At 37.8% G+C, this 15842-nt stretch overlaps 1 protein-coding gene across 5 annotated transcripts in view; it reads left to right on the top strand.

Annotated features, from left to right (window-relative positions):
- HERPUD2 (HERPUD family member 2) overlaps positions 1–15596 on the top strand; it is a 35099-nt gene extending 19503 nt beyond the window's left edge. For 4 of the 5 annotated variants that reach the window (XM_064290139.1, XM_064290138.1, XM_064290137.1 and 1 more), the window contains 4 exons: positions 10371–10493; positions 13102–13425; positions 14125–14242; positions 14727–15596. In XM_064290139.1, the coding sequence (XP_064146209.1) occupies positions 10371–10493; positions 13102–13425; positions 14125–14242; positions 14727–14888 (727 nt within the window). In that variant the 3' untranslated portion in view covers positions 14889–15596. The remainder of the gene's footprint in view (positions 1–10370; positions 10494–13101; positions 13426–14124; positions 14243–14726) is intronic. The other variant, XM_023544298.2, reaches the window with a different exon arrangement.
- Positions 15597–15842: the final 246 nt, after the last annotated feature.

Here is a 15842-nt window from a genome sequence, read left to right as displayed (position 1 = left end):
TCAATGTACGAGAGCAGTAATTTAGTGAACTTGAAGAAGTCACCATCAAAGTGTACTCTCTGCTGTCCTTTGTCAAACTTCAGTACAGTTTGTATTTAACTAGTCTTCATGTGGCTTCTGCCACATAGGTCAGTATTCTCAATCTTTAAAATCAATAAATCCTGGTCCCTGTTCCCCGAGATTTTCAATCACTAGATTTGAGGTGGTGCCCAGGATCTGCCAGTTTAGTAATACCCTGGGAGTCTCACTTTGTAGGTGATTATTTGCCCATCAAGCTCTTGAGGAAACGTGAGAACACCAAAGCAGTACATGTGCATCGTCACATTGACTGTCCACTTACAGTGTGACATTTATAAATCCTGACTGACCATTCTGAATTCAGTCTGCTGTGCTGTCACATTTATTTACTTTAGCTCCAAAAGTTGCTGGCTGGTTTATAGAATACTCACTGTTTTGTACATTCAGTCCTCTCTCCCGCCGAAATAGTAACAGCCTTGTTTTGTAATTAATAGAAGTGAAAATCTACTCATTGTACCATTCTGTATTGTCTCATTTTTTAAAGTCAAAGCTGCTTGTAGCTCTGCCACTCAGGAAGAACCGGTGTTAACATTTCTGTAAAGATTCTTCTGAATACTTTTCTGTGTACATATATTTTAACAGAAATATCGTGTGTTTTTTTGGTTTTTATAAACCTTTTAAAAAATTGTATAGCTTAGGCGTATTTCCAGGTTAAATATAAATCGATAACATTGCAAGTCCGTGTGATTTTTTGCTATGTGGCTCTGCTAGTTTCCCCTTCTCTGTCAGTGGAGAATGTGTGTGTTAGTTGGTCCTGCTGCATAACAACCTCAGGATGTCAGTGGCTTATTTTTCTTGCTCAGTTTGTCAGTCATGGGGCAGCTTTGCTTTATGCCGCAGGTTGACATCAGGTCTTTCTGTATTTCTCGTTCTCTCTGGACCAGAAACTCCCTAAGGCAAGTTCTTCTCATGGCAAATGGCAGGAACGCAAGAGGGCAGGCAAACTACTGAGCACATTTAAAGACTTTTATACCGAAGTCATATCCACTAACAGTCTTTTGGCCTAATTAAGTCACATGGCCAAGTTCAGTTGCGCTGGGATGGGGAGGTACTGCAAAGTTAGCAGTGATGTGCTGGTAAATATTTACCCGATGGCTCTTCTGGGGAGAAAAATAAAGCCCTGATTTGTAGCATTTGCTGATTTCTGTGGTGCAAATACTCCCACAGTGGCTGATTTCAAGATTCCAAGGGGTTGGCTCACAAAATTCCTGAACTTTAGCAATCTGTTCTTGAGAGCTAAGCATGAGCCTGCTCTGCCACTGTATGACTTAAGTGTGTGTGTGTAATCCTCTTATAGAGGAGTGAAGAAGTGGAACAGTCCTCAAATGTTTGGGTTGTTTTAAGTTTTTTCCACTAAACATCACCACAGTCAACATTTGTAAATGTACTTATGCAATAGGAATTATTTTTTTAGGATAAATTTTGAGAAGCAGAATTCCTGGGTCAAGGTGTTCTTAAGACTTTTTGAGTCTCTTAAAGACAATTACCAAAGTATATTGAAGTTTTACCAGTTTGCATTCCCAGTAACAGTTGTTAAAGAGTTTGATTCCACATACCTTTACAAATATGTACTTGGCCAGTGTGATAAATTGGAGTGTCCTCAATAAGACACTACGAAAAAGATTTCTTTTTGTTTTTGTGACTTGCATATTTGTAGGTGTGCTGACAGTTCTTTTAATCTAAAAGGATTTTAATTCTTATTGAGCACTTAGTGTGAGATAGGCATTGTATTAATCACTTATACATCCCTTATTTCATTAAATGTTATACCAGCCCTATGGTCTGTATACTATTTTCTCCCATTTTATGGATGAGAGGAATGAGGCTTAAAGGTTATGTAACTTGCCTCTGTTCACAAAAGTGGTCAGTAGCAGAACTGGAATTCACATGCTTATCTGACTCAGAAGTCTGTGTTCTTAGCTTTGTGGAAGTGATTTTCTACCTTGTCAATCATTTGTTTCAATATTCTTTCCTAGTTTCTCATTTGTATTTTGACTTCTTTTACAGCCGCCCCTCCCCTCATTTAAAACTTTCCTCTAGTCAGATCTGCTGGTCAGATTTTAAGTGGGTGACTGTGTAAGCAAGTCTGTTCATTGGAGGACCCTGTGACCTCATTCAGTAAATGTTTACTGAAGAATCCGCTATGTGCTAGGCACTGAAGGTGAGAAAATGAATTCTGTACTTGTCACATAGGCAAATAAGTTACCATCCCCTGTGTGCTATTAAGGTCTTGAATAAAGTACTGAGAGAACCTAGGAGAGGGAGTGACTGTGCTTGGAGGAATGGGGAGGCTTCATGCGTGGTAACATCGAGCCGTGTGTAAGAGGAGTGCAGCAGGGTGAACAAAGCAAGTTCAGAGAGTCTTGAAAGGCATATTCCAGAAATGATGTGGGGATTCCACACAGTTGCTACATCATTTGTGTGGAGTGGTGGGAGAAGTAAGGTTAATTTAACAGATTTTCTATGAAATAATTTTTTCCGAATTGTTGATGTTTCCAGTTCCTGTCATTTCCTCTGCCTTGTAATTCTTGACTTTAAAACATACTAACTAATGTCCTTTGATATAACTTTTAAATATCTATGAAAGACTGTGAATGGCAGTCTTGCAAGTTCTTGGCTTTTGTCCTAGTCTCTATTATACTTTACCAGTTGCATTTGTTCCAGTGAACTTGTCCCTCCTCCTTTTTTTCCCGTGTTTTACTTTCATTCGACGGCACTAAGATAGCCTCTCCAAAAAGGGGTTGGCGGGGGGGACCGTCAGAACTTCTGACATCATCTCTGATTTCCGCTCACATGTATTTGTCAGCAGTTTCTTCTCCCTGACTTGTTCAGGGCCAGAGGGAGGAGGGACCAAATTATTTTACTTTGTTTTACTTGCATAAAGAATGTGACATTTTGTATGGAGACAGACATACTACACATTCCAAATAGTTATGTTTTCCCCATGTTTCTACTACTTTACTTGGCTCCTTGCCAAAAAAAAGAACAATTTATTTTGAGTAATAAAATGGATATTAAAGAGTTTCAATAAAAAACAGTAAAGGAAAGGGGAAAATTATCCATGTCTAATGGAAACCCTGGTGGTGTAGTGGTTAAGTGCTACGGCTGCTAACCAAAATGTCGGCAGTTCGAATCTGCCAGGCACTCCTTGGAAACTCTGTGGGGGCAGTTCTACTCTGTCCTATAGGGTCTCTATGAGTCGGAATCGACTCGACGGCACTGGATTCTGGATTAGTATCCTAAATGTGTTAGTATCGTTTTCTTTGCAGTGGTGTTCTTTAATATAGCTGTAATTTTTTTGTGTCATTAACATATGTTTTCATTTAAAGTTGGGAAATTCAAATGAAATACTAGATTTAATAGTTGCTTATAATCATCACAATTTCCAGCTTTTTCCTGCTATGAACCTTGATGATCTGTCATTCAACACATTTATTGTACCGATGATAATAATATAATGGCTAAAGCTTGTTCCCTGTTCTTAGGGGCACAGAGTCTGGTTGGAGAGACAGGATAGTAAATAGGCAACTTCTTTTTGGAGTTATTTTCTAAGAGGTAATACATGCACGTGGTACCATTTTTAAAGGGAACAAAAACGCATTCAAAAGTTTCAGCTGTGTCTCCTAGCTACCCAGTTGCCCTTAGAGGCCACCATTGTTAGCTGTTTCTCCTGTATTCTTCCAGATAAACTGTGCCTACACAAAGCATGTGTGTGTGTTTTTTAACACAACTGGTAGCGTACTTACCATACACTCTAGCCTATACCTCGTTTTTTCACTAAATGTACTAAGGATTGTCATATTAGTGCACATAGAGCTGTCCCATTCTGTCAGTTGTACGGTATGCCATTATATGGATTACTATAATTTAATGAACTAGTCCCCTGGTGATGTATATTTAGGTTAAACAGGCAATATTTGTATTCACTTTTTTTTTTTAATTAAAAAAAAATCAAATATAGTTTTTAAATGCTTATAAAGTACAGAAAATATTATAATGGACCCTCATGTACCTAATACCCAGCTCCAACAACTGTTACTGGACTAGCATTCTTCATCTACTCCAGTTTGCCCTCTGTTTTTCTGACACTGGGGTATATTTAAAAAAAACAAAACCTAGGTGTTATATAACTTCATCAGTAAATGCTTATTGTCTCTCTGTAACAGCTATTTTTTTTTTTATGACAGATAAGGACTTTAAATATTCTAAACCACAGTACCATTAGAACATTCAGCAAAATTACAAATCTTTATATCATCTAATACCCAGTTTGTGTTTGGTTTTTCCTGGTTGTCTCAAATGTCTTTCTATAGTTGTTTTGATTGAATCGATATTCAAGAGGTTGGCATATTGCATTTGGTTGATCTTTCTTAAGGCTCTTCTAATCTAATCCCCTTTCACCTCCCTTTTTTACTTCATGCCTTTTTTCTTGTTCTATGTAATTTCCCTGGTCTGTAGTTGGCTGTGTCCTCATGGTATCATTGAGCATTTTCTTCTATCCCCATATTGTCTGTAACTGGTAGTTAGATCTAACGTTCAGTTTTTTTTTTCCTAGAATTCTTCATAGGTAGTGCCACATCCTTGCTATTGTGTCACACCAGGAGGCACATAAAATTTGGCTGTCTCACCTCTAGTCGTGTTAGGATTGATCAGTGCGTTCAATGTTAACAGCCTGATTTATGCATTATTAAGTTCTTCATCATCCAGGTAATAGTTTTAGTAGCTGTTAATGATTAAGTCCTGGTAGTCAGCTTGCAAAAAGTCGCAGCATTGAAAACCCTGTGGAGTGCAATTCTACTCTGCAGCACGTAGGGCTGTCATGAGTTGGAATCGACCCAGTGGAAACTGGTTGTGATCATTGACTGGATCCATTATTTCATTCGTTGTTGCAAAATGGTAATTTCCTAATTTTATCATTTCTCCGCTTATTGCCTGTGCTTCTTGTATAAAGAACATTCTCTTATCAACTATTTTGTTATCTTGGAATTCAGTCCATTTAGGAGAAGCCTGATAAATGCTGAATTCTTTACCTTTATTAATTTTCAGAGTAGTAAGTTATGTCCTTGTAACCTGCCAAGGTGGCCAATGAGGTTTTTTTTTTTGTTGTCGTTATAGGTTATCAGTATGAACTTACAGTTTTTTATGTATTCGTGTTTCAGTCTACTGTAGTCATTCATTTTGATGCTTACATTGTCCCATTTTTTTGACTTGTTCAGTTTGTCTGCTGTGTCCTTTTGACATGACTTTTAGTAGGTTTTAATAATGTCTTAGATTTCAGGCATGACAAGATGTCTCAGGCTCATCTTGAACCTGCCTCCGGGGAATCCTGATGAGAAATAAATAGTATTTACAGATCACAACCTGGGTGCTAACAAGCCCTCATTGCTACTCAGTTGCCATGCTTTAAGCCTTTTCAGTTGTCAGAGATACGAAACAATGCTTTTTTTAGAAAGAAGAAAAATAAATCCTGAGTTCATACTGATATTTCAGGTTAAAGATTAAGGGATTTTTACAGAACCTCTTTGATTTACGTATTTATCTTTTTTTATGAAATCTTAGATTAGCATAATTACTGCTTTATCTAGTATGTGTTTATTTTTATCAAATAGCTTTAAAGTAACAGTACTGTTTCCACTCATATAATGTGACTTAAAATTTTTTTGGTCCTTCTTGTCTTAGAATTTATCCTACTAGGGATGTATAGTTAAAATGCTGTGCTTTAAAATCAGTAGAAAGATTTGTCTCTGTATGATTATGCTATAAAACTTCATACTCAAGTGTGGTTCCTTTTCTCTGATTTTTTTTTTTTTTTTTACAGCTTGCTACTGTTTTCTTTTTGATTTAATTTTTTCTTAATTGTATAAACTGTTTTCATGGTTCCAGCATCTAAACTGTAAAACAAGCTGCTACATTTAGAGAGGACTGTTTCATTTTTTCTCCTCCCCCTGTTCATCCGTTTTTATTATTTTTTGGTTTATCCTTCCATTGTTTCTTTGTCAGAATTCAAAGAAGTGTGTGTGCGTGTGTATTTGCTCTCTTTCCTACACAAAAGGTAGCATATTATACATGCTCTTTTGCATCTTCCTTTTTAACAAAATAGCACGTAAGATACAGGAGGTCACTCCATAGCGGTATCTGAGATCTTCATTCCGTTTTACAGCTGCACAGTACTTCATTAATTGAGTGTATAAACTGTGACATCCAGTCTCCTACTGATGAATGTTTGACTTGTTTCCAGTCTTTTCTTTTATGTGTAGTGCTGCGATGAATAGCTTTGTCATACATCATTTATATTTTTTCCAGGGTATATTTAGGATAGATTCCTAGAAGTAGGATTGATGGGTCAGAGGGTAAATACCTAGGTCTGGTAATTGAAAACAGATAATTTCAACATGATGATAAGTACTATGATAAGGGTCTCTCTCTCTCCTCCTCCCTTTTTTATTGTTGTTGAGCATATACACAGAATATACCAATTCAACAATTTACATGTACAGTTCAGTGACATTGATTTTATTCTTCAAGTTGTGCAACCATTCTCACCTTCTTTTTATGAATCTTGTGCAACCATTCTCACCTTCTTTTTCTGAATCGTTCCTCTTCCTTTAACATAAACTTACTTTCCCCTAAGTTTTCTATCTAATCTTTTGAGTTGCTATTGTCAGTTTGATCCCATATAGATAGTTCTTAAAAGAGCACAGTGCTCAAGGCAGACATTCTTTACTAGTTAAGCTGAAGTGTTGTTTGGTTTTAAGAAGACTTCAGGGGATGTTTTTGGTTTAAGGATTAAAGATTATTTCAGGGCAGTAGTTTCAGCAGTTCTTCCAGCCTCCATGGCCTCAGAAGGTCTGGATTCTGTGAGAATTTGAGATTTTGTTCTGTATATTCTCCCTTTTGATCAGGATTCTTCTATAGAATTTTGATCAGAACATTCAGTAATGTTCTGATGGCATTGCAGCATTATTCACGATAGCGAAAAGATAGAAACAACTTAAGTGAGCATCATTGTATGTGAATGGATAAACAAAATGTGGTGCATACATACAATGAAATACTACTCAGCCAGAAAGAGAAATGAAGTCTTGATACCTGCTGTAACATGGATAAAGCTTGAAGACATTATACTGGGTGAACTAAGTCTATCACAAAAGGACAACTCTTGTATGACCTCACTTAAAAAAAAAGAGAAGAGCAGGCAAATGTATAGAGACCAGTTTCTTAGTGGTTATCAGGGGTGAAAGGGAGGGGCAAAAGGGGAATAATTGCTTATGGTGTGCTGAATTTCTCTCAATGTAATGAGCTGTTGTCCCTCTCTCAAATGAACGTCTATTGTTACGGGAAAGGGGCCTGGGAGTGGGAGTAGATTTATTGAGTGTGATATGGCAACAGCCTCATATTGTTACCATTACTTCATTAGGGTAATTTTTAGATATACTCAGAGATGCATCAGTTCCCTGGTGTGAATGCCAAGTTCTTTATAGAAATGTTGTATGATGCTTCTTTGCTCCAGTAGTCTGGCTTTCTCTCCAGGTTTGATAACTAACTGATATCTTCCTAAAGGAATAGCTGGGGTAAAGTTATTTTTCCCTCTTGTATACAGGACTTATTTATCAAGAGTTGGGAGGAACTCTAACGGGGGCTTCTCTGCTATTCCTTCTTATGTAAGTTGGGGGAAGGCTTGGAAAGTAGGAGAAGAGCTATATTCAAGAGATGGAAGGGTCTTTTGAAAATGGGGAGCCACTGTGTGACTCCCGTGACTCCTCCAAGGGCGAGGAAAGCTCAAGTAATACACAGGGGAGTTGGTGCTATCACTTTAGCTTCACGTTTCCTCAGGTATTAAACACTGGTAAGTTTTAGGATCACCACACCTTTTCTAAGTTAGGTTTCTATAATCGAGTATTGCCAAATGTACGTTAAGTAAACAGTTTTAGAATATAATACTAAACAAAATAAATTTCATGAACTTGTTAATGCTTGTATCGCTCAGGATAGACTAGTAATCAGCTAAAGATAAATTTCAAGTAATATGAAGAAAAGGAGAGTTAGTGAATTTACCACTTCTGCTTTACTTATGGAAACCCTGATGGCATAGTGGTTAAATGCTATGGCTGCTAACTAAGAGGTCAGCAGTTCAGATCCTCCAGGTGCTCCTTGGAGACTCTTTGGGGCAGTTCTACTCTGTTCTCTAGGGCTGCTATGAGTCAGAATCGACTTGACGGCAGTGGGTTTGGGTTTGCGTTTTGGCTTTACTTACGTGCTTTTCCCTGTAGTTATCTTGATATACAAGTGTGAATTTCTGCAAATCTTGCATTACACATTTTGGAGTCATGTTCAGAGTTAGAGATAGGGGAAAGTAAAAACAAAAACAGTTAATATCTACTGAGTACTGAATAACAACCCTGTGAGAAAGGTTCTTTTATTAGCTCTGTTTTATAGATGAGGAAACCGACACATAGAGAAGTTAATTGTGACCTTTCCCAAGTTTTACTAACTTAATAGAAATTTTACTTAATCTAAGAATGCATGTATATACATGTTCTGCTAATCTTGGTTCTTTAAAGAATATCTTGCAGGTATTTGTAATGTTCATTTATAAATTTTACAGCTAATAGCTGTATGTTTTTAAAGTTCTTGTTGTTAGATGCTGTTAAGTTGGTTCTAACTGCTGGCAACCCTGTGAACAACAAAACGAAACACTGACTGGTCCTGTGCCATCCTCACAATTGTTGCTGTGTTTGAGCCCACTGTGTCAGTCCATCTCATTGAGGGTCTTCTTCTTTTTCTCTGACTCTCTACTTTACCAAGCATGATGTTCTTCTTCAGGGAGAGGTCCTTCCTGATAATGTGTCCATAGTATGTGAAACGAAGTCTCACCATCTTTGCTTCTAAGGAGCATTCTGGCCGTACTTCGTCCGAGACAGATTTGTTCATTCTTCTGGCAGTCCGTGGTATATTCACTATTCTTTGCCAACACCATAATTCAAAAGCATCAGTTCTTCGGTCTTCCTTATCTGTTGTCCAGCCTTCACATGCATATGAGACAATTGAAAATACCATGGCTTGAGTCAGGTACACCTTAGTCCTCAGAGTGACATCTTTGCTTTTTAATACTTTAAAGACGATTTTCCCAGCAGATATGCAGAAAGCAGTACATCATTTGACTCCTTGACTGCTGCTTCCATGGGTGTTGATTGTGGATTGAAGTAAAATGAAATCTTTGACAACTTCAATCTTTTTTCTGTTTGTCATGATGTTACTTATTGGTCTAGTTGTGAGGATTTTTGTTGTCTTTATTTTGAGGTGTAATCCATACTGAAGGCTGGAGTCTTTGATCTTAATCAGTAAGTGCTTCAAATCCTCTTCGCTTTTAGCAAGCAGGGTTGTGTCATCTGCATATCACAGGTGTTAATGAGTCTTTCTCCAGTCCTGATGCCTCGCTCTTCTTCATATTAGGCCAGCTTCTCGGATGCTTTTGCTCAACATACAGACTGAGTAATGAATAAGTACAGTGAAAGGATACAACCCTGGATGCACACCTTTCCTGATTTTAAACCACACAGTGTCCCCTTGTTCTGTTTGAACGACTGCCTCTTGGTCTATGTACAGGTTCTGCATAAGCACAATTAAGTGTGCTGGAATTCCCATTCTTCACAATGTTATCCATAATTAAGTGTGATCCACACAGTAAAATGCCTTTGCATAGTTAATAAAACACAGGTAAACATATTTCTGGTGTTCTCTGTTTTCAGCCAGGATCCATCTGACATCAGCAGTGATAGCCCTTGTTCCATGTCCTCTTTTGAATCCAGCTTGAATTTCTGGCAGTTCCCTGTTGATGTACTGCTACAACTGTTTTTGCTTGTTTTAAATAGTATATTATTGTTAATATTAAACACCATTCTCTCATTCCTTAAAATATTTTGTCATTGAGTTTATTTTAGGGCTTTGGTGAATAGTTGTTGAGGAGAATGTACTTAACAATGAAAGTAATTTTGGCCTTGTGTGCTGAAATGAGAAGATAAGTGTTGAAGTTTGCCATACATTTTGTAGATGGCTTAATTTATTTTCCCATTAAAACTGGGCTGAAGTGGTAGTTATTCTATGTACTTGAGCCCAGGGCATCTTATGTAAGTCATAACATCTTGAATAATGTGGAAAATAAGTATTTCCCTGTTGAGTAAGATTCCATACATTGTATCAATGCATAATTTGTAATTTGGAAATGAAAATTGAGAGAGAGACCGGCTCCCAACTTCTGGAGCATTAACATTTTCTCCTTCTCTCTGTTGTAGGAACGTGGACAACCAACTTCCTGGGCAGGCTGCTGCGGCTGGGCTCCCAGTGTACCCTGCCTTCAGCCCACTGCAGATGCTGTGGTGGCAACAGATGTATGCTCATCAGTATTACATGCAATAGTAAGTTAACCTGAGTCCATTTTTTTAGTATTTCCAGTTCACATCAGCTAAACCTAACTTTGGCTCCTCCTTTTTTCCCCACTAATTATACTTCGCAGCAATATTCAGATGCTTTTTTTAATCTAACACTTCATATCCTTAAGAGGAGAACACTTAGGAAAGTATCATTGGCGGGTATCAAACCCACATGAAGAGAAAGAGGGTTGAATGAAAAAGGAAATAGAAAAGTCCTGTGTCAGGGAGGCTTAGGTCTAGGTAGGGCTATCTTAATCATCTAGTGCTGCCGTAACAGAAATACCACAAGTGGTTGGCTGTAACAAAGATAAATTTATTTTCTCACAGTCTAGTGGGCTAGAAGTCCAAATTTAGCGTGCCAGCTCCAAGGGAAGGCTTTCTCTATCTCTCAACTCTGGAAGAAGGTTCTTGTCATCAATCTTCCCCTGGTCAAGGAGCTTCTCAGTACAAGGACCTTCGGTCCAAAGGACATGCCGTGCTACCACTAATCCCATCTCATTAACATCATAGAGACAGGATTTACAACACATAGGAAAATCACATCAGATGACAAAATGGTAGACTGTCATGTAATACTGAGAATCATGACCTAGCTAAGTTGATGGATATTTTGGGGGGATACAGTTCAATCCATGACAAGGGCTCCAGTGGGCTAGTACTGGACTGTCAGAATTGTAGTAAGCCTTGATTTGGGTTGGCGTGGAACAGCCTTAGCACTGAGTGCGTTTTCGCCACCTTTCTTCCTATGCATTCATTTAGCATTGACTGACTAGCTTCTTTAATGTTATTGTCTCCTTGTGTTTGTGATTGTTATCCTCCTCATTCTTTTTATCTTTCTGGTCACTTTTTTCCTGTCCTTTAGTAGCCTCATTTTTTCCTTCTTTTTAGTGGTAACATTCCTTGCTCAGTTTCACAGACATTTGTGTGCTTACCATGAGCCTCACAGCACCCATAGTGTGGTAGGGAAGACAGGATTCAGTCCTGGGTCAGGCCTTTTGGATTTCTTGCTTCCACAACCTTAGCTGTTATCTTAGCTCTCTGCGGATGACTCGCAATTCTTTATCTTTGGCTAAGCTTCATTCCTTTACTTTATAGCCTACTTCCAGTGCTTTTTCATTTTAGACCTGCTTTACTACTGCCAGGTTAACTTCCTTAACACGTAGTTGAATTGGCCATTGCCCAACCCCCAAAGCATCCAGTGGCTCTCTTGCCTACATTGTGAAGCCAAAATCCTTATCATTCCTCTGACCTTCCTCCATAAAACTAACCTGATGCTGTCTTTTATAACCCCATGGCTCTAGGCAGGTTCTTTCTGTCTTGTATGTTGCTGTGGTAATAACTGTCCTTTGAGTGATTACTATGTGCTCAGTACTCTGCTGGGTGCTTTATGTCCCTTGTGTCATTTATAAATCTCGTGAGAACCATGAAAGGTAAGTGAGTTTTATTGTGGCGTGCTACTTAGGACTTAAAAAAAAACCAAACTCAAACCCACTGCTGTCGAGTCAATTCCGACTCATAGCGACCCTATAGGACAGAGTAGAACTGCCTCGTAGAGTTTCCAAGGAGCACCTGGCGAATTCAAACTGCCGACTCTTGGTTAAGAGCCGTAGCGCTTAACCACTACGCCACCAGGGTTTCCTCTTAGGACTTTACGTATTAGAATATCTGTGAGGTAGGCAGTGTTTTGAAAACTACAAAGCCCGATTCAGACACAAGGTATTAGCATACTGGCTTAGTGTTCGGTAGCCAGGGAAACTTTTATTTTGCTATCTGAATGTTAAACTTGTTATTATAGATAAATTTAGACACATAAAAATGTAAAAAGAATAGTAAAATGAATCGCTGGGTTACCTGTTACCTTGCCTCAGCATTTGTTACTTCATGGCCAATCTTATTGTGCAATATCCCCCTTGCTGGATACTTTTGAAGCAAATCCAGGTTTAATATCATTTTTCTGGGAACGTTTTATAGAAACAGTTTATTCTGACTTTTAGGCAATCAAATTGTAAGCAAACTTCAGGACCACAATCCTTTATAAGTTGACAGTGGTCCTCAATTGGAGATCCCAAAGTCCAAGATGGGGGTTGAGGGATTATTATCTGGAATGTATGTCATATTTTAAATTATGAATACAAAGCATTTATTGTTGACAGTAGACACATAAGGCAATAATTAATATGCATTTTTAGACAGTTCTTTCAAGACATTGTCTGGGAGGGAGGTGGTGATGGCGTCAGTGTATTCTCATGTGGAATAACAAAAGGGCCCTTAGTGAAGATGAAAAGGTTTGGACCTACTGGCTCTTACCTTAGAAGGTAATTTAGTGAAAGAGAGAAAAGAAACCTTGCCGTTCTCACTTCTTCCACCTCTCTCCACCATCGTGGACTACCAGGCTGAGAGAGGCCTGCACCTACCCTCAGACTTTGCACCACTTTTCCATTGGAATTTGTGCTTATCTAAGGAGTGTGGGACAGAAGTTGGGGTACTCCATGATGGGTTTATGAAAAATAAATATGGCTCTTCAGGAAGTTTTAAAAAATACAGTATGGTAAACTTTTTTTCTTTTTAATATTTATTTTGGTGAATATTTCAGTCAAGCTGCAGTTTCAGCTCAGGCCACATCAAATGCCACCCCAGCCCAGCCTACTGCTCCACAGCCTCTAAATTTGGCACATGTTCCTGGAGAAGAACCCCCACCAGCTCCAAACCTAGTGGTTCAAGAAAATCGACCCATGAATGAGAACGTTCAAATGAATGCACAGGGAGGCCCAGTGCTAAACGAAGACGATTTCAATCGAGACTGGCTAGACTGGATGTACACATTCTCACGAGCTGCAATTCTCCTTAGCATTGTCTACTTCTATTCTTCTTTTAGTAGGTTTATCATGGTAATGGGAGCCATGCTACTGGTTTATCTGTAAGTGATGTTCGCTAACTTTTTGTGGTTTCTTTCAATTACTTTCTTAAGCTACTTAGCACAGAATCTGTCATAACGGTAATCTGACAGGGAATGTTGAATGAAGGAATGTGAATGCCAGGCTTCTGATACCTGGTATGTTTCTGATGCCAAAAGTAAGGCAGGTTGTGTTGAATAAGAATGTTTATCAGAATTGTGTAGAGGCAGATTTATTTCCTGTACTATCTTTTATATAAATTGTTAATTTTGCTAGATGTGCTCTGTTAATTATTTAGAACTTGAGAAGGTATATGATGCACTCCTACAGAAGGGTGCCCTTTTTTAATAGTAGTTTTCAACAGGAAGTGCTGTGGGTATAGGTCAGATTTTTTTGTATAAGTAGGCTAACTTTCCCTTGCCTCCTTTTCTCCAGGGGGTAAATAAATTTGAATTTCATTTGGGAAAATCTCAAAGATTTTATGACTCCTGATACGTCCTGATAGATCATAGAGCCAGTTAAGCCACAGTAGACTTTTAGACTTGAATTGGTTCTGGTTTTGCTGTCATTGCTTTGAGAGAGAAAAGTTTCTGACCTGAAGTAAGAGATGTGGTCTTTTCATTTATTATAGTTGTAATCGTTTTTCTCTTATAGGACACTTAACGCTTTATAATGTTACAAATAAACACAATTGTGGCTTTTCTCTTTATTTTATTGAACAGACACCAAGCTGGATGGTTTCCTTTTAGGCAGGAAGGAGGTCAGCAACAGGCTCCCAACAATAATGCTGAAGTTAACAATGATGGGCAAAATGTAAACAATCTAGAACTAGAAGAAATGGTATGTTAATGATGTTTTTGTATATTTTAAATATAAATATTTCCTCAGGACTGTATGGTACCAAAGTAATAAAAGAATCTTGGGTCTTCCACATGTTCAATTTGTGGAATGGCACATGAAGAAAAACTAAATTATGAATTGTGGTGGTTTTATCCTGGAGAACTTAAAATATAACTTTGAGTCAGTCATATATTAGGATTAAATAGGAAAGATTAACAATATTCCTGAAAATAACCTAGAAAGAAAATTATGCACGTTGAGAATTTATTTTACTGAATTGGCATGTGTCTCCTTTGAACTTAAACACTAAAGAATTGATTTTTTTTGAACTTAGCAAAGATCTCTAATGACCAGCTGTGTACCACTTCCTTATTACATGCTCATATTCCTTGCTACCAAAGAACTTAACTCCCTCCTTTCTGTCATGAGTTAATATTTAGCAGTTCATATCACTTAGGAGTATGTTTCTTGTTTTGTTTGAAAGGAGCGTCTTATGGATGATGGGCTTGAAGATGAGAGTGGAGAAGATGCAGGGGAAGATGCCAGTGCAATTCAAAGGCCTGGATTAATGGCTTCAGCTTGGTCTTTTATCACCACCTTCTTTACTTCACTCATACCAGAGGGGCCTCCCCAGGTTGCCAATTAGACCTGAAAAATTATGCCAGCTGCAAAGGAGGGTTTGACTTTAGGAAAGTGTTTTAAATAACAGTGCAATTTCAAAAAAAAATTTATAACTTACTTTTGATCATCATGTACAGAGATGTTTTTTCTTTAAGCTTCTCATGCGTATGAATATTTTAAGCACAAATGGACTACTAAATTTGTGATTTTTTTTTTGTTTAAATTCTAACGGAACGTAGTGTAACAATATTGGTCTTCCAGGTTTTATTCATTTCAATTATGTACATTATACCAAGATAGACCTATTTGTGCATCTTATTTCTTTAAAGAGCTGCTTCACATAATGTCTATAGTCAGTAGCCCGCCCGCCAATGTGTAATTTGAATAAATATATCTATTTTCTGTGAATTATCCTAAAAGTTTTAAACAGAATGACCTCATAGTTTTTAACAAAGAATATTATTTACCTAAAATGTGCTAGTAGCATCTTGCCCAGCCATAAAGCAATAAACTCAATAATCTTTAATTTTGAAATTTGGATAGAATAATGGAAACTTTCTATTTTAAGGGCATGTATCCCATTAATTGGAATTAGTACCTTTAAAAAAAAGGCAGCTCTTCAGTGGAATTAACAGTGATATAAAATGTTTGATACAGGTAGTACTTTTATAAAATGAGATATGCTGGAAATCACTCCCTGTAATTTTTTAAATAAAAGGTCAGTTATGGTAAACTGTCTCATGGGATGTTTGTTCAAACTTTGAATAATGTGCCCGTTATATGCAAAAATCGATGTAAATTTCAGTAGTTGTTTGGAAGGGGTGCTAACGTCTTCAAGGTATTTTCACCTCTTTCCTTTCCAGGTAGGTATCTTCTAGTTCTCAGGTAGTCAGAAACCTGGGTAGTTTATTTAAAAATCCAAGTGAAATCCTGTGATGGTTAATGTTACGTGTCAACTTGGCTAGGCTATGATTCTCAG

This window comes from Loxodonta africana, chromosome 8 (genome assembly GCF_030014295.1).
Source record: "Loxodonta africana isolate mLoxAfr1 chromosome 8, mLoxAfr1.hap2, whole genome shotgun sequence".
Classification (NCBI taxonomy): domain Eukaryota; kingdom Metazoa; phylum Chordata; class Mammalia; order Proboscidea; family Elephantidae; genus Loxodonta; species Loxodonta africana.
This window is presented reverse-complemented; position numbering and strand designations above follow the sequence as displayed.